At 39.2% G+C, this 26,455-nt stretch overlaps 1 long non-coding RNA gene and 1 gene segment (V, D, J or C); one reads left to right on the plus strand and one right to left on the minus strand.

Moving 5' to 3' along the window:
• Positions 1-26,455, plus strand: part of LOC137226362 (uncharacterized) — a 684,033-nt gene that overhangs the window by 482,747 nt on the left and 174,831 nt on the right. Inside the window, exon 8 of the long non-coding RNA XR_010944326.1 lies at positions 23,334-23,456. This is a non-coding gene — a long non-coding RNA (uncharacterized lncRNA). The remainder of the gene's footprint in view (positions 1-23,333; positions 23,457-26,455) is intronic.
• LOC137206940 (T cell receptor alpha variable 8-4-like) lies at positions 17,387-18,106 on the minus strand. The segment is given in 2 exon segments: positions 17,387-17,733; positions 17,849-18,106. Coding segments are annotated over 2 exon segments (605 nt in total).

Below are 26,455 nucleotides of genomic sequence, written 5' to 3' on the forward strand. Positions count from 1 at the left end.
CATACCAGAAGAGCACAGGACTCCCAGAATATGAGTAGTTGCACTTCACCTGCACTGGGGACCCTTCAAAGACGGAGATGTGGTCCTCAGGCTGAGTCACTGTCTGGGCTCTTGTTCCTCCTATAACACCAATTCTGGATCAGGGATTGGATTGTCTTGCAGACAGAGGAGAATAGTTCGTTAAACTGATTCTAAATCAGAAGACCAGAGAAAGATAGAATAAAAAGAGACTTTACTCACTGAGTGTGAATATCATCACAAGCACTGAGATGAGGGTGGGCTTCATGTCTGAGCTGTGAGGAAACAGGAAGCTCCTTTCTGCAGGTTTTTCCTGGAAACAGTTCAGCCACATGGACACCCTGACAGAGCAGTGAGTGAGTTTACACTGGCATGCAAAGTAAAAACTCTTCCTCAAAGGACTGGCTGCTTTCTGGCTTTCTATCAAGTTCAAGTTGTGTAGCATCTTCCTCTAGAGGCCCTATCTGATACTGCAGATAATCTCGGGCTTCAGGAGGCCTTCAGTTCTGAAACAGAATGGTGAGGGATTTCCTGCACAGTTAGTAAGACAAAGTATAATGCTGTACTAAGTGAAGAAGCATGTTACCAGAAAGGTCCAGATAGAGATATCGACGGAACATAATAGAAAGTCCAAACATACAAATTATTTATGGAAATTTAGTTATCAAAAAATAGGGAAAAGATGGTATATTCAGTAAAATATGTCTTCATGAATGGAGAGTCATCTAGAGATCAGCAACTAAATTTGGATGCATACCTTAACATCAGCTACGAAATAAATTCCAAAGAGAGATAATTAATATTTTAAATAAAATAAAAGCCTATTTGTATAAATGTAGGATGGTCATGAATTTTCTAAACATGAGAGTCAGAAAGAATAAGGGAAAATATTGATAGATCAGCCTTCACAGAAATTTAAGCTTCTGTACAAGTATGTTAATGAAATGTGTAAACATTAGCATATCAAGGTATTTTCCATTCATCATCATTGATTCTGACCTTCCTCACACCAGGAATGGCCCTTTAGAATTTTAGTTCTACAGGTTTTTTTGACCTAAGAATAAGGCAATTCTAGAAAGATGGTAGATTTAAAATGTCCCTGATCCCCTGTGCTTAGCCAAGGAGCTTCTGTGGAAGCCAGCCATGCTGTGCCAACAGAGCTTAAGTGAGGTGTCCCATTGAGGCTCATATAGAAATCTGGGGTCAGTAGCAGGGAACTCCAGGATGAAGAGCAGAAAACAATAGGTTGTAGAGAAAGCTTGGCATGTACAGATCAATGGACATCTAAGTAGGAAACTAGTTGTTTGGGGAAAGCCTTTCCTCTAGCCCCCAAATAGCTGAGAAGAAAGTAACAGGTAGGCTGAGTCCCAGCTGTCCTTAACGAAGAGGAGTACAAGGAGATAGGAGAGCAAAGAGATTTCCTTCTAGTTTTTCAGCAAAGTACTGGCATTGTTGCTGAGACCAGTGCCCTACTGTCTGCTACATTGCTGATCACAGGTATAGAAATACCTAGGCTTTCCACCCTCACAACATTGCCTCCACTTAAAGTGCCCCAGTAATCAGACATGTCAGGAAGGAGTAAAGAAAGGGAAAGGACACCTCAGAGAAAAATAAGGGCTTCATCTGGGGAAAATATAGTCTGAAAAAATTATGAGAGTCAGTGACACAATTTCCCTAGCCAAAAATCAGGACACATAGTTTGACAGTGATCAAGAATTCATTTACAAGGAAGCTCTCACAAAGAAAGAATATCTCACTCAATGCATTGTTTATTTATTGAATCTCTTAGAAGAAAACATAGGAAAAATACTCTTTGACATAAATCACAGCAAGATCTTTAATGACCCACCTCCTAGAGTAATGAAAATAAAAACAAAAATAAACAAATTGGACCTAATTAAACTTAAAAGCTTTTCCACAAAATCTACAGATTCGGTGCCATGCGTATCAAAATTCCAATGACATTTTTTACAATTCTAAAATTCATATGGTATCGCAAAGGACCCCAAATAGCCAAAGTAATCTTGAGCAAGTAGAACAAAGTGGGAGGCATTTCACTTCCTGATTTCAAAATATAATACAGGGCTTCCCTGGTGGCGCGGTGGTTGACAGTCCACCAGCCGATGCAGGGGACATGGGTTCGTGCCCCTGTCCGGGAAGATCCCACATGCCGTGGAGCGGCTGGGCCCGTGAGCCATGGCCGCTGGGCCTGTGCATCCGGAGCCTGTGCTCCGCAACGGGAGAGGCCACAACAGTGAGAGGCCCGCGTACCGCAAATAAAAATAATAATAATACAAAGCTTTTGTAATCAAAACAGTATGGTACTGGCATAAAAACAGACTTACAGGCCAATGGAACAGAAGACTCTGAATTATTATTTGTGATTTGAATCATATGATATGCTTAAAAAAACTGCCCTCCAAAATATTGTAAAAAGTTTACACACACAGAAGTCAAGCCTCCCTGAATTCAAAATTTCATAATTTCTAGTGGCAGAAAAATCAGTCATTCAAAATGTTGAGCCTGAATAGCTGCCTCAAAATAAACTAACAAAAATTAAGAAAAATACAAAGCCTTAAACCTCAACCTCTCTACACATACACACACACACGCGCGCAAATTTAAAGATTTAAAGACAAAATTAATCTGAGAAAAACTAAAGAAAATATGAGATAAAATTTTATCATTTTAGAGTGCTACAGATTTTTAAGCATGAAATATAACTCAGAATCCATAAAAGAAATTTTTCAAAAATTTACTACATACTATTTTTAAAATTTTGCCTGCCAAACAATCAAGACCATAAACAAAGTCAAAAAGGTTATATTAAACTTTTTTAAAAGACATGTATATGTGACAGTCTTACGACAACTTTCTTAACATAGAGAGTGTTCTTTAAAATCTGTATTTAAATGACTATAACACAGTAGGAGACGGGAAGATATATGAATAGACAATTTATACAAAAATATATAAATGACTTTGAAATGAAGCTCCATCTCATTCATAAATTTTGAATTATTAATTTTTTTAAAAAAAGCCTAACTGATAAGCAACAGTCCAGAACCTTAGTAATACACAAGGTTTGGGGAAAATAGATATTCTGCCTAATCATGACTATTCGTGGTAAAACTTATCTAGAAGAAAATTTAGTTGAATCATATAGACTATGAGTATGCTACTTTCTTGAATAATAATTTTTTCCTTGAAGTGAATAGTTAATTATTACATTTTAAATTTTTCATTATTTTGGCTTACGTACTTATATGTGCTGTTGCTCAATTCATCAATGGCTAACTTCCAATTTTCTGCTGGGTTTGGGAAATGATCACTGCTTGTTACACAGGCACTGGTAGAGAACATGGGTAGTCTGCTGCTTATATATTTTCAGTCTTCCTATTTTCAGCCTTCACTCCCTGAATGCCCTCAAAACACACAAACACACACAGCACCATCCACCCTAATTATTCAAGTGTAATTAATGCTTCTGGTTTCTAAACCCTTCCACAGGGGTACAGCACACATCCAAGTGCTGCTTGTTTCTTCTTACATTGGCCCCAAGTCTCATTGTTTATGTGACTTTACCTTGAAATTACTTTGGCCCTGGATGAGGAACTATTGATGTCAGACTCTTTTTTCAAAATCACTAATGAAAGAGTTGGGTATGGGGAATGAAGAGTTGGGTATGGGGAATGAAGAGTTGGGTATGGGGAATATTCACTTCTTGTTCTTATTCTCTAGAAATTTGTATGAGTTTTGTATCAACCAGAGACTGAGGGACAAACCACCATAGACTGTGCCACAGAGTGGATCAAATGGAGAGACACTCAGCCTCCAGGCCCCTTGTTGCCACTCAAAGAGTTTGTGCTCAGTTGCCCCTGCAGTTCCCATCACTGTGTCACTCAGAGCACAGTAGTACACAGCCGAATCTGAATCTTGGACTGAGGCTTTCTCCAAGTGGAAGGATTTTGATTCTTTGTGGTGTGTGGCTTCAAACTCCTTATTGGTTCCCTTCTCATTGTCCTTCATGGCTTTCAGAAGGACCTGTGGACCTTCTCCAGGATATTGAACATACCAGAAAGTAATGGGGTACCCAGTGGCTGAATAAGTGCAATTTATGGTCAAGGCAGCCCCTTCTGGAAGAGTCATTTGGCCATCCATCTGGGTCACTGAGTCTTCACTGGTTTGTCCTGGGGAAAAATAAAAGAGTTCTGTATCATCTTGGGCATAAAGCTCTGGGATAAAATTATGATTAAAGGTTTTGTTGACATAACAGAAGAAAGAATCCAAATTTTTACAGGCATTTTGCTTACCAAGTACTAAGAGTATCACAGTCACTAAGCCTGGAGAAGAGTTCATCTCTGGAGTGTCTCCTGAATAATGTCCTTGACTCTTCACATGAAGAAATATTGAAGTCACAGTGAAGTGATAAACTTAAGCCTAGTTTCAGACAGGAAATGTGTTTGTGTTAGGAAACTGCACCCCCTGGTGGACAGACACTGAAATGGGATGCACGTTTCCTGATCTCCTCAAGTCAGAAAAATGTTATCCTTGACTTTATTCATGAGGTACATGCCAGTCTTCAGGTGGTGCTTGGAAATCTGATCAAGAGCTGTCATAACTTCTCAGGTCTGTTTTGCTCTTAGGACCCTGCCTGACATGGAAGTTCTTTAACAGAGCATCCCAGGTATTTCTGCAGCTGAGAAGATAACAGTTCTCTTAAGCACTTTATATAGTACTTTATGTTCTCAGGTATCCATGGTGGGCCAGCCTATAATCCACTGAATGTCAGAAAAGAATCTGAGGTTGATTACAGAGGACGTAATAAGAAGCCATATCAGTACTGAGTGATCTCTGTGTTTCAGCATTGTACCCCAATTTATAGAGCAACAGTGACTGACATGTATTACATGCTCACTAAATATTTGTTATACCAAACAAAACTAATGAATCAAGGGTCACTGATTGAGGAATCACTACTATTTGAAATATAATATTTTATCGGTCCCAAAATAATATCTTTTTAATAAAATCTTTTCAGAGGAAAAAGCCACACTATCTTATCAATTGTCAAAGAATCCTGAATTTCAGAATCATTAAAATGTGAAAACAAAAGAAATATCATAATTGAAATGATCAAATCCTTATAGAATGGTCTGAGATCAATGTCTTATTCTCCTACTATTTTCTTGACTCCAAGATAAAAGGGTTGGCCTATGTGAATCAGACAAGTACTAATCTTGTACTCTTAGTGAATAACCTCAAGGATGCTTTCTGTTACCATCCATCTGCAATATTTTATTTCCAAACTTTAATCAAATAATTTTCCTCCACTGGGTTAGGAACTCTAATGACGTGGATTTGTTTCAAAAGCCTCGAGCATGAGTTAGGACTCTCTTTTTTCCCAGCTTTTCAAATTATTAAAGACATAGCTGATATTCATACAACAGCTAATAATAGAATCAATGTGTAAGTGATTTAAAATTACAAATTCTGGGATCCCACACTAACTTCATGAATCATACTTTCCAGGATTGAGACCCACAGCTGTGTAATTTTTTTTTCCCTTGGCCCTGCTGCACAGCTTGTAGGCTCTTAGGTCCCCACCCAAGGATTGAATCCGGGCCCTCAGCAGTGAAAATGTGGAGTCCTAACCACCGGACTGCCAGGGAATTCCCACAAGTGTGTAATTTTTTAAAGCTCCCCGATGGTTTTGTTGCAGCCAGTCTGATGCCAGTTTATAAGATTTCATTTGTGATCAGTGTCCTAGACCGAGATGGTCATCAAAGATCAGGGAGTAGGGCTTCCCTGGTGGCGCAGTGGTTGAGAGTCCACCTGCCAATGCAGGGGACACGGGTTCGTGTCCCGGTCCGGGAAGATCCCACATGCCGCGGAGCGGCTGAGCCTGTGAGCCATGGCCACTGGGCCTGTGCGTCCGGAGCCTGTGCTCCGCAATGGGAGAGGCCACAACAGTGAGAGGCCCGCGTAACATAAAAAAAAAAAAAAAAAAAAAGGTAAGATTTTTTGAGTTAAAAATTTTTAAGACTTTTAAAATTGATTTTGATTGGAGTATAGTAGATTTACAATGTTGTGTTAGTTTCTGCTGTACAGCAGAGTGAATCAGTTATACATGTACATATATCCACTCTTTTTTAGATTCTATTACCATGTAAATTATTACACTCTTTTTTAGATTCTATTCCCATGTAACTCTGTTCCCATGTAGGTATTCAGTAGAGTTCCCTGTGCTATACAGTAGGTTCTTATTAGTTATCTATTTTATATATAGTAGTGTTATATGTCAATCCCAATCTCCCAATTTATCCCTCCTCCCCATTTCCCCCTTGGTAACCGTAAGTTTGTTTTCTACATCTGTGACTCTACTTCTGTTTTGTAAATAGGTTCATTTGTACCATTTTTTTTAGATTGAACATATAAGCAATATCATATGATATTTGTCTTTCTCTGTCTGACTTACTTCACTCAGTATGACAATCTCTAGGTCCATCCATATTGCTGCAAATGGCATTATTTCATTCTTTTTTATGGCTGAGTAATGTTCCATTGTATATATGTACCACATCTTCTTTATCTGTTCCTCCATTGGTGAACATTTAGGTTGCTTCCATGTCCTGGCTATTGTAAATAGAGCTGCAATGAACACTGGGGTGCATATGTCTTCTTGATTTATGGTTTTCTCTGGATATATGCCCAGAAGTGAGATTGCTGGATCATATGAGAGTTTTATTTTTAGTTTTTTAAGGAACCTCCATACTGTTCTCCATAGTAGCTGTATCAATTTACATTCCCACCAGCAGTGTAGGAGGGTTCCCTTTTCTCCACACCCTCACCAGCATTTATTGTTTGCAGATTTTTGGATGAAGGCCATTCTGATCAGTGTGAGGTGATACCTCATTGTAGTTTTTGTTTTGTTTTGTTTTGTTTTTTGTGGTGCATGGGCCCCTCACTGTTGTGGCCTCACCCGTTGTGGACCACAGGCTCCGGACGCGCAGGCTCAGCGGCCATGGCTCATGGGCCCAGCCGCTCCGTGGCATGTGGGATCTTCCCAGACCGGGGCACGAACCTGTGTCCCCTGCATCGGCAGGCGGACTCTCAACCACTGCCCCACCAGGGAAGCCTCCCTCATTGTAGTTTTGATCTGCATTTCCCTAATAATTAATGTTGTTGAGCATCTTTTCATGTGCCTCTTGGCCATGTGTATGTCTTCTTTGGAGAAATGTCTATTGAGATCTTCCACCCATTGTTTTGACTGGGTTGTTTGGTTTTTTGACATTGAGCTGCATGAGCTGTTTGTATATATTGGAGAATAAGCCCTTGTTTGTGCATTCATTGGCAAATATTTTCTCCCATTCTGTGGCTTGTCTTTTCATTTTGTTTACGGTTTCCTTTGCTGTGCAAAAGCTTTTAAGTTTCATTAGGTCCCACTTGTATATTTTTGGTTTTATTTTCATTACTCTAGGAGGTGGACCAAAAAAGATCTTGCTGTGATTTATGTCAGAGAGTGTTCTGCCTATGTTTTCCTCTAAGAGTTTTATATTATTTGGTCTTACATTTAGATCTTTATTTTCATGTATGGTGTTAGAGACTGTCCTAATTTCATCCTTTTACACGTAGCTGTCCAATTTTTCCAGCACCACTTAATGAAGGGACTGTAAGACACTCCTTTTAAGATTTCTACTCTACACAACTGCTTTTGAAATGCAAATATAAGAGGCAGTTACAATACAAGATCACTTAGCAACCACCCATTACCATTCAAATTTTAAGACACTGAGATAATGGGATTAGAGGTAGAAGGAGGAAATTTGAGGGAAGGAGTATTTGGGATTGTGTAACACTGATTGAAAAAGAGGGCTTGGAGGTGTCCAAAATGTGCCACATGATGGCAAAAATACTTTTGAAGGAGTGGTGCAGTGAAGGGCAAGAGCAGAGAGACAAGATAATTCATAGTCTGCCTCTCACAATGTCCTTTTAAGAGCCACTAATTATTGATCTTTTTGTGGAAAGGACTGATGGGAGGCAGGTAAAGCTTACATTATGGTAATTGAGCTGTTCCATGCTAGAGGTGTTAATAAGACAGAATGAGGATTAGCACAAATTTTGTGACATATCAGGCACCTTAGAAAGTAAACAAGTGTACCATTAACTCAGCTAACAAAACGAAATTAAATGACTTCATTAAACGGTGTAAAACTGCATAATATTCAAAAAGAGGAAAATCACAAAAACATTTCACAACCTTCCTTATTCAGAACAATACCTGTAATATAATATATATTCAATAAATATTTAATGAACAAATTGAAAATCCAAAAATTCACGCATATTTTTACTAATTTTTGAATCAGATGTCTCTGAATTTCCTTAGTCAATTCTTCTAGCTCATTCTAATCACAAAATGGCAAGGATTTTATGTGGCTGTTTTTTGTCTTCAATAAAAAATTTGAACCCAAATTTTCAGGGATAAGGTTGTTTTTGATGAATGATAGCTCTAGACCTGGTCTACGAACCCAGAGAAATATGTTCTTAGAAGGAGTGTTTTCCCTCTAACCCTATACCTGTGCTGCCACAGCCCTAACCACTTCCTGTCTGTGAAGGCAATTCCCTGCCCTGGTCTCTATAGCAGGCAGATGTATGAAGCCGAGCCCTGGGTTTTGGTATACCTGCCTCCAACACGCCTCTCACTGTGGGCTCACTCAGTGCACAGAAGTACACTGCAGAGTCCTCCAGCTGTGAAGCTGAGATGGCAAGTTTGATGGATTTGTTTGCCTTCTGGAAATTCAGTGAGTAGCGACCTTCTGTTGCATTTTGCTGGTTATAAGAGTCCTGACGAATAAGGAGAATCATCGCCCCACTGCTGGGCTGCTTGTACCAGTATAGACTATAAGTGAACTCATTTGTGTCATATATGCAATCCAGGGTCACAACCTCCTTCTCCTGCACTAATATTACTGGTTGGTCTTGAGTTACCTTCTGGGCAATACTGGATCCTAAAGAAAAGAAAAGCAGAATCAGAACTTTAAGAATGAGTACTGTGGAACAAAGAAATTCTGTTTTACACTCTAGTGCCCCTTCTTCCTAGGGTGCCCATAAACCACCTTTTCCCCCAGTCCTTAGGTCCTAGAGGGGTACAACCCCACTGGGGCCATCCTTACCTAGCCACAATGAAGCCATGACCACCTTCAGAAGGCTGGAGAGAAGCATGTTTGAGGTCTTCCTCTAGATGGAAAGTGTCTTCTTCAATTTCAAGGCTCTGCAAGGTGAGGTGAGCCTGACACGGTGAGGGAAGAATTGCTGAGCTATGTGTTGCTGCTGCCCCGCAACAGAAAACAGGGGTTTCCTGGAGGAGCAAGTTGATGTGGGTCATGTCAGCTTCTCTACGGACTAGGTGAGAGTCTCACTCAACCCAGACTTCCTTTTGCATTAACCAGCAATTCAACTGATGGCAATTACATCTGAAAATAAACACGAGGTAAATTTGTTATTGAAAGGGAGATTGATGATTCGACCAAATGCTGTGTTTAGTCGTTGCGTCTGCGATGGAACTTATTTTAAAATACTACATATAATGGATTATGGAAACAACCTAAGATGTAATGATCATGTATCCTTACACCTATGTATGCTTTTCTTTCACCTAAGGTAGAAATAAATCACTTTATGATAAGAAGGCAAATCTCTTTAGACTAGTTACTGCAGCTTTTTCAACCTATGTATTGATATAGCAATCAATATAATTATTCACCACAACATCTGTCCAGTTACCTATCTTGGGACCTAATAGCAGCAGAAAAGATAATCTCCCTTTGCAGAAGACTAGAATGAAGCTTGCAGACATGGAGTCCTGTCACAGAGGTCCCCTTCTCTTCTCTGTTAGTTTTGACATCCCAGCTCTGTTCAGAAAGGCCAAAATAGATGCCAGAGTTTGGTCATTAGGTTATCAAACCTTTGAATTTATATTTTTCCCATTAACTCAATTGGGACCCTAAAAGAGCCACAAGAAGCCCGTATATTCTGTGCGCCCAGCTCTAAAGGGAATATATTGCAGGTGACATACACCTCCATAAGACAGCTGATCGTAAGTTCACCACTGATTGTAATGAACCTTTCTTTGTGTATGAATGTAAAAGGAAAGCCATGCCTAAGGATATTACTAAACAACATGGCAAACAACAAAGACCCATTGCCTATCATGGCCTACCCCTTAAAGTTCAACAAAACTTACACTCCTTGTCTCAAAGTAATTACAGCCTTGGCTAAATTGGTTGAAGCATCTTCAGATCTTGCTCCGGAATCTCCATTTAAATCTGATGGTACTACATATAGTACAAATTGTTCTCCAATCTAAACCACTCAAACTTTGTCTACCAGTTAGTTGACTAATCATAAAATATTAATTTCTCCGCATACTATTCAACTTTGTTACACTTCTCAATTAAAGGATCTCATGATTGTACTTCTGTTATTCAAAATGCCTTCATGCCCGGAACAGGTCTTTTGGACACTCTCATACAAAATTCTGAATTGACATATTTTTAAAATAATCTTACTTTAAATATTGAAAAGAAAACATACCAAGCTGGTTATGCAATAGCTACTCTAAACTCCCTTTAAAACCAATCATTAGCAGGAGCAAAATTAACTCAAGTAGCTGAACTTGTGGATCTCTCTTGGATATATTAAATTACAAAATGTATACATATAGTGTTAGTTATATATACATTTTTTTTTTTTTTTTTGCGGTATGCGGGCCTCTCACTGTTGTGGCCTCTCCCATTGCGGGGCACAGGTTCCGGACGCGCAGGCTCAGCGGCCATGGCTCACGGGCCCAGCTGCTCCGCGGCATGTGGGATCTTCCCGGACCAGGGCACGAACCCGTGTCCCCTGCATTGGCAGGCAGACTCTCAACCACTGTGCCACCAGGGAAGCCCCAAGAACCTTCTTAAGTACAAGTTAAGACTAAGCAGATAGGTCAATTAAATGGAATAGCAAATCAATAATTAAGCCTAATTGTATATGGAAATTTAGTATATTTTAAAGACAGTATCTCAAATCAGTGGGGAGGAATGAGTTCTCAGTAAGTATATTGTGACAAGTGTGTTAGTGAGAGTGTCCCATTTTATTTTACTTAAAAAATTTTTTTTCTTTATTTGTATTGTATTGTATTGTATTATTTTTGGCTGTGCTTGCAAGGCATGTGGGATCTATTTCCCTGACCAGGAATTGAACCCATGCCCCCTACAGTGGAAGTGCAGAGTCCTGACCACTGGACTGCAGGGAATTCCCTGTCCCATTTTACACCAGGAGACTTTAAACTGGAATTCCTATACACTTGAAATTATATGAAGGTTTGCCAAGGTTTATGCAGGCATAGATAATTCTAATGGAATCTAGTCATGTGTGTGTGTGTGTGTGCGTGTGTGTGTGTATGGGTTTGTGTATTAGAATTTTTTTCCCTAAAACTGCTTTAGAACATGCTTGAGATCCAGATATCATGCTGCCTCTTTCCCATTTCACTTTCCACTCTTAACTTTCCCTTAAAAAAACCTCCACCATCCTGAATCTTACTATGATACATTGCTCCAGAGTCTAAAATCTCCAGGGTACCAAAGAAGTAAGCAATTCATTGGCTCCTGGCTTCTGAGGGAAAGTCCTGAACAGCTAGGCAAGAAATATTGCAAGACAGGGAGGTGTTTTAACTAGGCAGCAACCTCGAGACAAGATTCCTTGATCTTATCTATCTATCTAACTATCTATCTATCTATCTATGTATCTGTCATCTTAGAATTCAGAAATGAATTGGTGGTCACTGAAACCCATCGTGTAACATCATTGTTTGAATTGAAAAACAAAGTCAAACTATTTATGAGAAAAAAATAAATCTTATGTGGCAGGTTTGTTTGACAATGTGGGGTATGGGAGAAACAGAAGAATTAAGGAGGAGTCCCTAGATTTCTGGTAAGGTGAATTATATTGCCATTTTTTTTTTTTGAGATGGAAAAGAGTGAAGGAAGAACTTATGGGGGAAAATCAGGCCTTATGTTAAGGATATGTTAGATGCCAATTAGATATCCAGTGTAGATGTTACATAGATTACAGTATATATGAGCCTGGCTTTCAATAGAGAAGGTTGGGATGAAAATGTAAATTTGTGTGTCATCAATGTATAAATAGTAATTAAAGCCATATCCCTAGATGAGATTGTAGGGGAGCTAAAGCTTTACCTGTTCCCTCTTAGGTTCTCCATCTGGACCTGAGAAGTAAGTTGACATACAACAGGTTAACAGGAGAAAAGCATAGAGATTTTATTTAATAATTTTTACATGTACATAGGGGTCCTCATAGAAAAATGAAGACCCAAAGTGGCTAGGCTTAAGTGCTTTTATACTAGTGGCCTGTTTTGGGGTGGCATGTGCTGAACCCCTCCAAGATCATTTGAAGAGAATAAATGTTTGAGGACTGAGCTCTGAGAAAACACAACATGTAGACACCAGCAAGAGGAGGAAGATGTAGGGAAAGGAGACTGAGCAGGAGCGGTTTGCAAGGAAGAAGGCAAACCAGGAGAATGTGGAGTTCCAGGATCCAGGCAAAGATGGTGTTTCAGGGAGAGAGTAGCCATAATGCCACATTCTTCGGAGACACTCAATAAGATAAGGAATGGTAATTTATCATTGGATTTGTGGATATAAAACTCACTGGTGGGCTTCCCTGGTGGCGCAGTGGTAGAGAATCCGCCTGCCAATGCAGGGGACACGGGTTCGAGCCCTGGTCTGGGAGGATCCCACATGCCGCAGAGCAACTAGGCCCGTGAGCCACAACTACTGAGCCTGCGTGTCTGGAGCCTGTGCTCCGCAACAAGAGAGGCCACGATAGTGAGAGGCCCACGCACTGCGATGAAGAGTGGCCCCCACTTGCCGCAACTAGAGAAAGCCCTCGCACAGAAACGAAGACCCAACACAGCCATAAATAAATAAATAAAATTTAAAACTCACTGGTGACCTCAGCAAGAGTGATTTCAACGGAATGGTAGGGATGAAAATCTGACTGTAGTGGGTTCAAGTAAGAAAGGTGTTAGGGAGTAGAGATGATACATTTAGAATACTTTTTGGAAATGTTATTTTATTGTGGTAGAAGTCACATAATATAAAACATACTATTTTAACCGTATTTAACTGTACAGTTCAGTGGCACTAAGTACATTCACATCGTTGTGCAGCTCCCACCATCATCCATCTGCGGAATTTTTCACCTTCCTAAACTGAAACTCTGTCCGCACTAAACACTAACTCCCCATTCCCGAGACACAAGGAGCAAAAAGACTATAACCTGTTTTTACCCACTGAACCACTAATTCCAGTTCTAGGATGCTGTTCTAATAAAATGATGAGAAATTCAAATTCAGATTTTTATTTAAAGGCGTATACCATAATGCTATTTAAAATGATGAAAAACGGGGAATAAATAATCAAGATATCCCCAAACAGGAAAATTATAAATTTAAGTGTGGTATATCTATGGTGTAGAATAGTAGAATAATCAATTCAAAGTATGAATACAAGGTATTTTTAATGACAAAAGTGAGTGTTAATAAAAAGGACATAAAATTGTCTCTATAATATGATGTAACAACGTGCAAAATTGTGAAAAAGATAGAAAAAAGTAAAAATAATGAGTGCTTGTCTATGTGGCAGAGTTGTGGATGTTTTCAGTATTTTTCTAATTTTTTCCCATCAGAAATTCATAAAACATACATAGGATTAACCTGGTTCATATTTACTATAATGAAGGTAGACCAGTGATGATCTGTATCTACATAACTCTAGTTATTTTGACTGAAAAATGCTTCTCAGCACCATAAATTCAGCTCATAAAATAGTACAAAACCAAAAGGCTCCTCCCCCACCTTCTTCTGTATTAATTATGGATCTATTTGTTGTAAATGACAGAATCTCAACTCATGCTGGCTTGTTCCCAATGAGAGTATTTTGACTTTTGCCGTTCCAGGCAGAGCTGGATATATAGGCTCTGATGATGCTCTCAGATCTGTCTTTCTTCATATCTCTGCATTGTCTTTCTCTATATTTTAGGCTAAGGTGTGAATGATGTTCCCTGAAATGGTCCAGTGATTAACTTCCACAGCTCACAATGATATGGCAGCTCTACCGTGTAGAAAAAAACTCGAAAACCACAGATATCCACTTAAATGAATATGTCTGCAAAGCAGATGTGTTCATGGCTTGCATCTTTGTGCTTACCCTCTTTTCTAGAATGGTTTCTAGTTTTGAGAGTCTGTGAACCTATTCTAATAACTCTTTCAAATTTCAATGGTAATGATAGATTAAAGCAAATCTTGAATAGTCTCTTTTGGACAAATCTTCTCTGTCCATGGTCTATTCTTATTTCCCCTCCCTTTCTCTTAAATTCTTCTTGGTCTCTTCCACCATTCAAGACCCCAAATATAGCATTACCCAACATTTAGTTGTATATAGTATATAGCATTACCCAACATTCAGCACCAAGAAAACGTTTCCTTGATGAAACAATGGTGAGTGGGACTATTCTAAATATTTGGGTTGCTTTTCTGGGATGGATCATAGACATTTGATGAAAATAAAATGTACAAAGTTTGACTGGAAGTTTCCACATCTCTCACTTCATCCATCACTGAGTGTTACAGAAAGTCTTTTATTCAATAAAATAATTTCTCTTCCTCACTCTTCTCAGTTTCTACTTTTGAAGAAAGTCTCTCTCTTTCTGAACGATGTGGATATAAACTAAATCACCAAACGGTGGAATAACAATTTTAGTTTTACTACGGTGTTGTCATCTATTTTTTATGTGCTTACTTGGTTCTCAACCCTGCACCATTTAATAGAAAAATGGAGCTATAAGACCCCTAAAAATTTAGTATATTGCTGCCTGAAGGAATATCCTTTTTAAGTACATCAAACCACGCTCTTCTAAGAGTGAGCCAAATTAGACAACAAACATGTTTGTGATGATAAAAGGCCCAGTGGGGGTAAATTAGAAATTAGCCTTAATGTTGAAGGCCTATCTGCCTGGCTTATCCTTATGGCAATTCAGTACCCTGAAGAGCAGAGAAGTAGATGGGAATATATCTAAACTCTACCAGTACAAGTACTGAGGAGGGCAAAATCTCACATGCATTCAGGAGTTATTTTCAGAGAAAATCATGCAAGGGTTTTTGCAGCCAGATGAGGAAGAGAACAAAGTACAAAGCAAAGCAGAATGTAGTTATTTTTATTTGTTTGGTCTGTATTATTTGATTTAAAAGTTTGTCCTTTACGGGAGGTTAATGAAGGCAGAGAAGCTATTAGTCTCCCCCTACGTCTAAACAAAACTCATGCTGCAAAGTGATCATAAAAGTGCAACACATTGGGAAAGTGTTTAGATTTTTCCTTTCCTGCAATATGGCGATTAGTTGGTGGTAGAATTGCTCAGGGAAAACGAAATTTATTTGTTCATTGAATCAATCATTATGGAAATCCAGTTTTTCTATACATTTAGAAGTGTGCTTGTAAAAGTAAATCTTTGATATTATCTATCAGTTTAAATTTAGATTAATAGGTCATTCTAAAAAACAATTTCAAGATATTCCTTAATGTTGCTTATGCTAAAGACAGGTAATCTCATGACGTGTATTTTTATCTGGAAAGAAACCCAGTTCTGAGCTGTGTGTGGCCCTCTTGGGTGAACTACTGCCTCAAGCTAACATTTCATATTATCTCACAGTACCATCCAATAAAAATTGTCCCTTTCAGTAATATTAAAAACTTCTAATTTGCTAAACTCTTCTTGCTTATTGTTTCTTTATCTTTGCTCTTAATAAGTTTACCCTGCTTGGAATGTGTTCTCCTACCATTGCCCTAACTTAAATTCCTACACATGCGTCAAGTAAAAATTCAAAATCCAATTTCCATGAATTTGGAAGTGATTTTTTTTTTTTAATCTGTGGTGAATTTTACAAGCTTTTTGGTTGTTCAGTTCTTTCACGGTATTTTCCCTCATTTAAAACTTAAAATTCTTAGTTTGGTGCAAAATCATATTGTTTTGTAATCGTTTCTGCAAATCACTGGAAAATGGACATTCCACTTTTCTTTGACTAGTTCCTGTAATGAGGAATATTTTACACCTCAAAGCTGTCTGTTTTGTTTTGAAAAGCCTGTAATTGTTCATTTTTCCTTATAGGGAGCTGAAATTAGTTTCCATACAAATTCTAACCATTGGCTATAAATTTGCCTGTATATATGGGTATAAATATTATCAGCCATTCATTCTTTCAACATTGTTCAGTGAATGCGTATTGGTAAAAAAAAAAATTGGTATCTTCATAAAGCTTAAATCTAATGAGAGAGATATTCCTATGACTGTTAGGTAGTAAGCTCTTTGTGTACAATCATCATTCATAAAATATTTTTATATTGCCTAACGAAGTATGCAGAAAGGAGGAAACAGAACAACTTCAGGTATGAATTCTGAGAAACATCATTTTGTGTGAAAGTGAGTGCCTCCTTCTGTGGGGTTGTGAACAGACTGAACGTGGGCGGCGTCCCCATGATTACAGAGTAGAAGGTGGAGTCTGAGCCTATGACCTGCACAGAGATATGTTCTTCTTAATGGTTGGAACTGTCACTCTTGCTGCGTGTGTGGCTGTGTTAAAAATAGAAACCTCTCCCTCCTGGCACTTGTGGACTGGGGATGCTGCTCCACTTTCTGTTGGCTCTCTTCCCTGTTCAGAGAGAGGAACAGACACAGAATACTAGACATCAACTCTCCACTTATTCAGTGATTCATTTCATTTTTTCCAACTTTTCTGGAAACAAGCAAGCAAAATTTACTTTTAAAGGACTAAAACAAGACCTGAATAAATGAAGAGGCATATAATATTCTTGGGTGGGAAAACATAATATCCTAAAATGTCAGTTTCCAATGTGATTCCAACCAGAATCCCATTTGTTTGAACCAAACTAAGTAAGTGAGAACAAATACCTTGGAATTGTCAACTATATTTTGAAAAAGAATATTAAGATTGGGTTTTCTTTTTATGACATAAAAACTTACTCTGAACAAAACAGTACAGTATAGGCACAGCCTGCTCAGGTGTCACTGACAAGAAACCACCCACCAGCCTCAAGACCACTGAGAGCACTGAAATTAAGAAAACAAGTCTTTCCTTTGCAAAAGAATAAAGAAAGAGAAAAGAAATCTAAGATGCCCATGAGAACCAGACACTTTCAGGATTCTGTATTCTCTGTACTGTTTGCCTTCACAGAACATGCCAACATCCTGAAAATAACATAGGCTGAGACCCTGAGTCTTTAAGCTACTAAGTCTCAGGAGATTGGTGTTCAGCTCCCACTGTAGTCTTAGTCACTGTGTCACTCAGAGCACAGAAGTACTTGGCTGAGTCTTTCCAATGGGCTGATGTTTTCCTCAGGTGGAAGGACTTCTCACTCCTCCTAAATTCAGCCTCAAAACCTTTGATACCTGAGACAAGGCTGTTTCCAGATGTGTACTTCAAGAGAAGCTGGAGTCCTTGATTGGGGTACTGCACGTACCAGAAGAGATAGGACGAAGAAGAAGATGAGTAGCTGCACCTCAGCTCCAGACGGGCTCCTTCAGAGACAGTGATGTGGCCGTCAGGCTGGGTCACCGACTGGGCTCCGGCTCCTCCTGAAACATCAATGCTGAATCAATGAACTCAGCCAGAACAAAAAGTCTCTGTTCAAAGTCAGTCCAAAGCAATGTTCCATGTGTGGACAAGAGAGTAAAATGGAACAGTACTCACTCAGGAACAGGAGCACCTCAAGCATCAAGGTGAACACCAGGGTCATGGCAGAGCAGTGAGGAGGCAGTGAGCTCCTTTCTGGGAGATTCTCCACAAACAAAAGTCTGATGACTGGTGGACTTGAACCCAGGTTGCTGTGAGGTTGAGAAGGAATGACACAGGATTTAGATTTCTGATGGACGTTGTAAGGTGTGTTGGGAGAGAGGCTGTCTTAACAAGACTGCTTGCCTCGGGCGTCTGAGATGCTTTACATGTCATTGTGCAAAAAGTGGTGTCCGAATATCTCTTTAAACTGTAGGGAAGGAAGGTTTTTGTGCGATTATTCTGATCTTATATAGAAAAACCATTTCCAGTTTACACAACAGCCCCCTCTATTGGTCAGATAGAGAAAGAAAGAGCAGTTCACAATTTTTGTGAACCTTCCTCATCTCCTTCCTGCCAGGAACACAAAAGTCTCCGAAAGGAGTGGCAAGCACTACAGAAAGTGGCTGCTCTGAATGTGGTCTGCAGGTGAGTAGCATGTGCATCACCGGGGAGCTATTCTGAATGCAGAAGCTCAGGCCCTACCCAGACTTCCTGAGTCAGAATCTGCATTTTAATAAGATTCCTGCACACATTAGAATTTGAGAAACACTTGTCTAGATGAAGGAGGTAAAAAATACCTTTTGGATTTAATAATAAAGAGATCATTGGTATTTCTGAGAAAAAATAGATTGGTTACAGGAGAGGCATGTATGAGTTTGGAGGAATATTAAATATTTTTTCAGAGGAGCATGCTTGAATATTTTAAATGATGGGAAGAAATCAGTAGCAAGAAAGTCCTGAAGAACCAGACCATAGAGTTTGGACGATCAGTGGACTGAGGTGCCAGAGAAGTCAAAGTGAATGGAGTTGGTGAAGCGTTTGGACAGAGGCACACTATTTAAAAGGAAGAGAGATATCTTTTTTATTATTAGGGGAGGGAAAGTGAATTATATGTGTAAAAGCAGGAATGTTTCATGTGGAAAGCAGAAGGTTGAGGAAGATTCATTTAATGATATGAGTTGTCTTTACGGTCATCTACCATGACTCATCAAAAGGTCCTGGGTAAGCTGTACTAAGAGTGAAGAGAGTCAAAGGAGATATCGTAAAGTATAGAAATGATACGTTATAAAAACATACAGAATTTTCACGCACCATTTCATTTACAGTTGATGTTAAAAACCACGAATATATGGAGACAAACTTCTGTATGGCTGTGTTGATACATATGCTTAGATGGGGACACATTGGCCTCCTGGGATGATGGTTTAAGTAAGAACCAGGTGTAAGAGTGGGAAACATAGCCATATGTTGGCTTGAGGGATATAATGAAGTAGAAGTATCTTCAAGTGTTCCTGTAGTGGAAGGTTTCCAGCCCACTCATATAAACCAGCTTCACAAACCACCTGTCATTAATCAGTGCACTTGTCTAAACTGTGGTCAAGCTGTAGGCAGATCTACTGAATGGTTCTTGTAAGTCAGGGACAATAATAACAGCTGGGATTAAAGAATAATATGTATGGGCCCCCATCCTTGAGGAATTTGGACTAGTGAAGAGTTAAAACCAAAAAATATTCTCAGCATAGTAGATACGTGCTATTGCAAAACTGTGTACAGACACTAAAAGAGGGAGAGGGCAAATAAATATAATTTATGTAACCTGGAAAATCTTTTTAAAAGTAAATGTGACATTTACTGGGTCCTGAAGATTGAATAGGATTTTGCCAACTTGAGAAAGAAATAATATTTATAAGAAGAAAATATGAGAGTGAGTTCATTTGATATGGCTGATGTTCAGAAATCTTGGTGTAATACTGGGGAGGAAGATGAACACTTACTGGAAGTAATACTGTAGATGGCCACATAAACCTTGGTTTTTACTTTTGGGTCATGGGGAGCCATAGAAGGTCCTGAAATAGAACAGCAATCTAATCTGATGTGTATTTTAGAATGATAACTTCAGAGATAGATTTGGGAAGTAAGAGCTCATGGATAGCGGATACATTTAAGAAGTTATTCCAACCAACTCAGTGAGAGGTTATGAGCACCTGGACCAGGATAGTAACAAGGCAAGTAAAAAGAGGTGGTTGGGGCTTCCCTGGTGGCGCAGTGGTTGAGAGTCCGCCTGCCGATGCAGGGGATACGGGTTCGTGCCCCGGTCCAGGAAGATGCCGCGGAGCGGCCGGGCCCCTGAGCCATGGCCGCTGAGCCTGCGCGTCCAGAGCCTGTGCTCCCCAACGAGACAGGCCACAACAGCGAGAGGCCCGCATACAGCAAAAAAAAAAAGAGGTGGTTGAATGTGAGAAATATTTAGAAGACAGAATTGATATGACTTCATATATCAGTCAACTTTGACTAGGGTAATGCTCAGTACAAACAACCTCACAATGTCAGTGGCTCACAAGAACAAAGTTTACTGAGTTGTCCATGGTATGTTAGCTGTGGGTCAACTGCAGTCCCAGCACTCTGAGGCTCTGCTCCTGGATACAGGACGATTCCGTTCTGCTACTATGAGTTTTCTTTTCATTCTGTACCTTGCGTCTTCTTCACATTATGGATAAAAGCTGAAAGGACAACCACTACCTGGTAAGTGCAGGGAAGAAACAAAAGAAGACATGCCATGTGAATATATTTAGTTTTAGCTATGATATAACATACTTCCTATCCACTCACATTCCATTGGTCAAAGCTGGTCACATTGCCGTGTCCAAAGTCCACAGTGAGGCCAAGTATAGAAAATATACTCCAGCTAAAGATTAGCATAGTAAGGGTGAGAGAGCATGAATAGTCAACACATAATACACTCTAATACTCTTGGAAATGAGCCACATGAGAGTGAGCTTATAGGGCACTCGGATGTTAACTCCCTTACGGAAAAGAAGGTATATTCACTTCAAAATCTTCAAGAAAGTTTTTTGTGAAAACCTAGGAGAAATCAATAAAAAATTATTTGCTTTTCCTATTTCTCTTCTTTGTTCTTTCTTTTTGTGTTGAAGAACATGCCTTCAATGAAGTAGGATGTAGCAACGAGTGGTGAATATTACCCTACTTTAATCAGATTATTTTAGAAAGGTTTGAGAAACTATCTAGTTCACTTGGAATCATGGCAAAAGAGGAGGCTAGGAATCTGATTCAATGATATGGCCAATATACTGGTGGGAATGGAGGTCAGTGATGTGTAATGACAGTCCTGTTAGTTGACGGAGGTACAGTGACTGGAACGCTTGTTTATGTATCATTGCATTTCCCCCTGGTTATAGCAAACACTGTAATTCATTGAATTTGCCGTTTCCATCTCACACATGGCTCTTTCTCAATGCTGGTACCAGAGCAGCACCAGGCACATGCTTGGGCATGGGCTGCAGAGGCTGAAGGGCACTGTGTGCAGGCACAGAGAGACGTGGCTGAGTCTTCAGCCTGGGATCCTTTGATGTACATGCAGCTGTAACCCTTCTTAGTATTCAGAGTGATTCTTACTTATCCTTCCTCCTTTTCATCCTCATTTACAGTCATTAAAACAGGTCCTTAGGGCTTTTTCCAGCTTTCCATCTATACCAGTATAAAGCATAAAAAGAGCTGGTAGGGAAACTGCAGGTGAAATTGGTGCTCCCTCCTTTCTGAACACGCAGAGATGGAGAAATCTGTTCCACACTCAATATGCTGCTCATTTCTGTTCAGAAAGGCAGGGTCAGACATACACTGATCTCTCTACAGAGTATTCATTGTCTTCACACGTTCCCAGATAGAACCTAGAGTTACGTGACTACATCCCCCTCCTTCTCCATCACTGCCACAACTGTTCAGAATGTCTTCAGCAGCCCCTGGACTTAAGGCCAAGATGAAGTCACAGGATTAACAGTGGAGCTGGCAAAGGATTCCTCTCCATTTATCCTGCCCAGGTATCCTCAGCAGAGGAATATTCTTCTTCAGAAAATAGGATTCTGCATCTGGTTGCCCAGCCAATCAGAGACAAGCCCCCATACAAATCCTAGAAACACACCAACAATTTCTGACCTAGACTCAGTTTCCTGTCACTCAAAAGGAGGGCTCAAACACTGCTTTCTTGAGACCAGCTTCACAAACAGTGAGGACATCCCCCATGAGTCCACAGCACAAAGAGAGCTGACAACCATTCAGAAGTGGGCTGCCCCATCGTGCACTGCAATTACTCAACTTGAGAGAGATTGGGATGGCAATTTGTGGCAGGAAAAACACTTTGGTTAGGAATCTTTTATATGAACTTTCAACAAAATCCTCATATTATAAATGTGCACACATACTATGTGCTAAATTATCTATTGCTTTATGTACGTTGTTCGAATACAGAAATCATACAGTAGAATTACTATCATTCCCAATTTACCAACAGGAAAACTAAAGCTGAAATAGATTGAGGAATTCACTCCAGGTCAAACACCTGGTAATAACTAGAACACATATCTATCTGGTAAGGAGTCCATGGTGTTTGGAATCTGCCATGCCACTTACATTTGTGATACTCAGTAAATGTTTTAAATGGTAGAGAAGATATGTTCTAAAAATAACAGGAGTCTGCTTTTTGGGTTTCTTTCTACTAGCCAAAAAATGGAACAACTTAAATGTACTGAATGACTCCATTTACATGAAATGTTCAGAAAAGGAACCTATGGAGATATAAAGTAGATCACTGGTTGCCTGTGGCCAGGTATCGGAACAGGGATTAACTATAATTGAGCATGAAGGAGCTTTTTGTGGTGATAAAAGTGTTTTAACCTGGATTATTGTAATGGTTTCATAAGTCAGCTAATTTACCAAAAATCACTGAACTCTACATTCAAAATGGATGAATTTTGTGGAATGTCAATTTTACCTCAAATAGCGTTGTTTAAAAGTAAATAAGAATTATGTTCTATGTTGCCCGTGTCACAGTCCAGGAATAATGCTAGTTTGATTGGACATACGCATATTAGTTTAAACAGTCATCTTGTGCCCAGAATATCCTTAAGAGATCTGAAAATTATGAAAGCAATACTCTCTGTTCCCTGTAAGCTTGAAAAACAGCTGGAAAAAAAAAAAAGACATCCAGGGGAAATTTAACAGTACAAGATAGCAGTAATTAAGATTGTTCAGAATCTAAATGTACTTCCGGAAAATTGGCAGTGTAAATTGACTATATAACCTTCTTTCCAGTGAACAACTGAAATAAATAAAGGAAAGAGCATGGGGAAGGTACTAAACTCAGGGAACAGTACCTTCCACACACTCAAACAGTGTTCTGGAAAGTGGAACAGGATTGGAAGATATCTCAATGGCTAACCTCTGACTTTCCTTCCCAAGAAAAGAGATGCCACTGTGGTTAATAAAGGAAATCCTGAAAAATCTCATTAATGTCTCCCAATTTAGAAGTGCAAAGGCTGAGGTTAGGAATGGACTGCTAGACAAACAGAAACTAGTACAAGTAAAATTCCTTTTTTTTTTCCTCCAGATCAGACCACTTGATGAATAGGATGGTGTGGGTATGACCACACCATCATAAAGCCTACTTGCTGTGAAGCGTATTTCTGATGAAAATACTGATCCATTGAAAACTTCACCCGGATATTGGAAGGTATGTGTCCAGAATAAGACAGGAATACCTCCAACAGCCTTGACATTCATGCAACTAGTAAGGTAGAATCCTGTAATCTTCAGCAACCCACCTTACCTGAAATCGAGGAGAAGCCAATTGATCACTAGATATATTGCATAAATTAAATCTCAGATGAAGTGACTTGCAGGATATACATATTGACAGTTCTAGATAAACAACACAAAGATTAGTCCAGCTTAAGCTTTTATATCAGTGTTTGAATAGCATGGACTCTAGAAATAATTTTATCTTTTGTACATTTCTTTTATATATATATACACACACACACACACACACACACACACATAAATTGAGCCTCCTGCACTAAGTATTGTTCACTCATAGAGGATTCTGTAGTGAAAGGATATAAAAGGCCTACAGTGTGGTAGGAGGAGGAAGAATTGAAAAAATGGATTTTTTTAAAAAGATAATTATAGATAGTGATAAGCACTTAAAAAATACAGTATTGTATTGAGCTAGAGAGTTGCTCTTGGGGTGAGGGAAGGCATCTGCTCTAGACAGGGTATGGAGAGAGGGCTCCACTCCGACACTTATTCTGTAACACCAGACAAGGTATCGAACCTCTCTCATGTTCAATTCCCTTTTCTGCAAGTAGCCAGTATCTTTCTGGGGGTGCTGGGCTCAGCACTGGCATTCATCATCTCATTCACTTCTCATAAGAACCCTGCATGGTAGACTCTGTCAATATCCACATGGTAGATATGAGGAAATGGAAGCATAAAAATTATTAAGTCATTTTCCGAAGATCACTCAGCTACCGAGTGGTAGATCTAGAAATACAACCCAAGTCTTTGGTCTCAAGCACTTTGCTACACTGTCTCCCTAAAGTAGGATGGACCCAACCTTGAAGGGTTCCAGTAAGAATTAAGTGAGAACACACATTCAAATTACCCAACACAACACGTTCCCTAGCTTAGGCAGTCAACCAGCTGCAGGCAAGGTGCAGAATCTTGTGGGGGGTGGGGGTGGGGGTGGGGGTGGGGGGGTTGGGAGACAGAATCTGAAATTGCAGAGGAATATAGCCCAAGATCAATTTCAATATTTTTCTGAGATATATGTAGCAGGTTACCTGGCATATTTCATGTGTTATCGTAAGTATCCATGGTCTATCATGTTCTTACTGTTAATGAGAAGTCAATTCATTAAGGTGTTATATTGAGAGATTGGGTGGGCATATTATAATATGAAATGAGTGTACCACACAGTATTGGCTACAATTGTTTATTTTTTCCCATTATTGACTCTTGCTCCCACTTCTCAGGATATTGCTATAGTACAAGAAAGGACAGAGCAGTAGACACAATTATACTTACCAGAGAAGAAACCCCAAACTTGCACAACAATTCTGAGCTTTCTTTCCAAGGTAGCCTATAACTCTACAGGCAAAATCATCTCATGTGTTGTATATGTCATTTGAAATCAATCGCTTTCACATCTGGCTAGCAAAAGAAAAAAAACAGCCAGTTCTCCTGAATCCTCTCTCTCCTGATTTCTGCATTGGGAAGTTTACTGACTGGTTCAGCAATGGCAGCTTCTATTGTGACTAGGCTTCACCACAATTTTACCCAATGTCACTAGAGGGCAGCAGCGAGGCCAGTGTAGGCATCACAAAATATTTGAGCAGGACACCAGGTGGCAGTGCTTCAGCTCTCTTTCTTGCTGCATGCAGTGTGCTAGAGCCTGATTCTCAAGGAAGGAAAATAGAAAGATTAAAGAGATAAAAGATAAAAGATTCCCAAAGGGGTGACATTTGAGTAAAGACATGAAGGAATTCAGAGGTGCACCATGTAGATATTTGGGGGCATAACATCACAATAGAGAGGACAAAGGCAAGGAGCACAGGTCTTGATATAGAAACATCCTTGGAGCGTTTAAGGAATAATATCTTTCCCTGAGGTACCTTATTCTTCCCAGCACACTATTGCATAAGGAACTTGCTAAAGCATTCAGCACTGTTAACTGATTAGCGGATGATTTCCTCATCTATTGATCCTAGGGCAATTTGTGCCTAGGTTTGGCATCTTCTTTCCTAGTTCCCTTTAGGTTCCTGTTTAAACCAGTAATGTCACCATCACTGAGACATCCAGCCACCCTGTGCTGGGGCCAAGTGCTTCTCCATAGTTCAACCTTGCTCTTTAGGAGCCCCATAAATGCTACACTCTGGCTGGCAATAAAAGTTAGAGATGATATTCACAGTTAGGAAAGTACTTTCTTATTTCTGAAAAATTAAAAAAATTGGAACAATAAAATCTATCTCATAGGGTTTATGATATTTGAATTAGATAATGAATCTGAGATGCATCCTACAGTGCCTGACATATAGTAAGCCCAATAAGGACCAACTTTCTTTTTTCTAGTAAAACCTTCCTTTCCTTCAATGTCCAGGTCTGTGTTCTGTTACTGCTTGTTGTTTTCTCCACATCAGTTCAATGATGGGAGCTTCTAAGAAATTTACTTAAGCACTTATTTTCCTGGAGACAGTCATTATTTTTCCCTCTCTTCTTAGGTCCTATTCTCCTAGCCATACTGATTCACTCAGGATGCTAAAAGGACACAGATGAGGTTTTATTTTCATTTCCCTAAAGAATAATAATAATAATATTCCCTGATGAATAATGATAATTTTGTATATTTATTAGGTATTGGATATAATATTTCTGAATTGGATCTCCAAGGTTTTGCCATTCTTACTAACTCTTTTCTTATTGATTTACATGAGCTTTTAATATATATCGCATTTGAGTCTTTATCAGAAATATGCATTGCAAATACAGTTTACCATTCTGTGCCTTGACTTTCCCCCTTACTAGCAGTGATTTTTAACAAAGACAATTTTAAAATATACTTTCATGTTCATAAGAAGCCAGTTTCAAAGTTTTATTTATTTGTTTTAACACTTCAAAAATGTTTTCACTTGGTGACTTCTGATGTGAAATCAGGCATCATTCTTAATGATA

This window comes from Pseudorca crassidens, chromosome 1, assembly GCF_039906515.1.
Source record: "Pseudorca crassidens isolate mPseCra1 chromosome 1, mPseCra1.hap1, whole genome shotgun sequence".
Lineage (NCBI taxonomy): Eukaryota > Metazoa > Chordata > Mammalia > Artiodactyla > Delphinidae > Pseudorca > Pseudorca crassidens.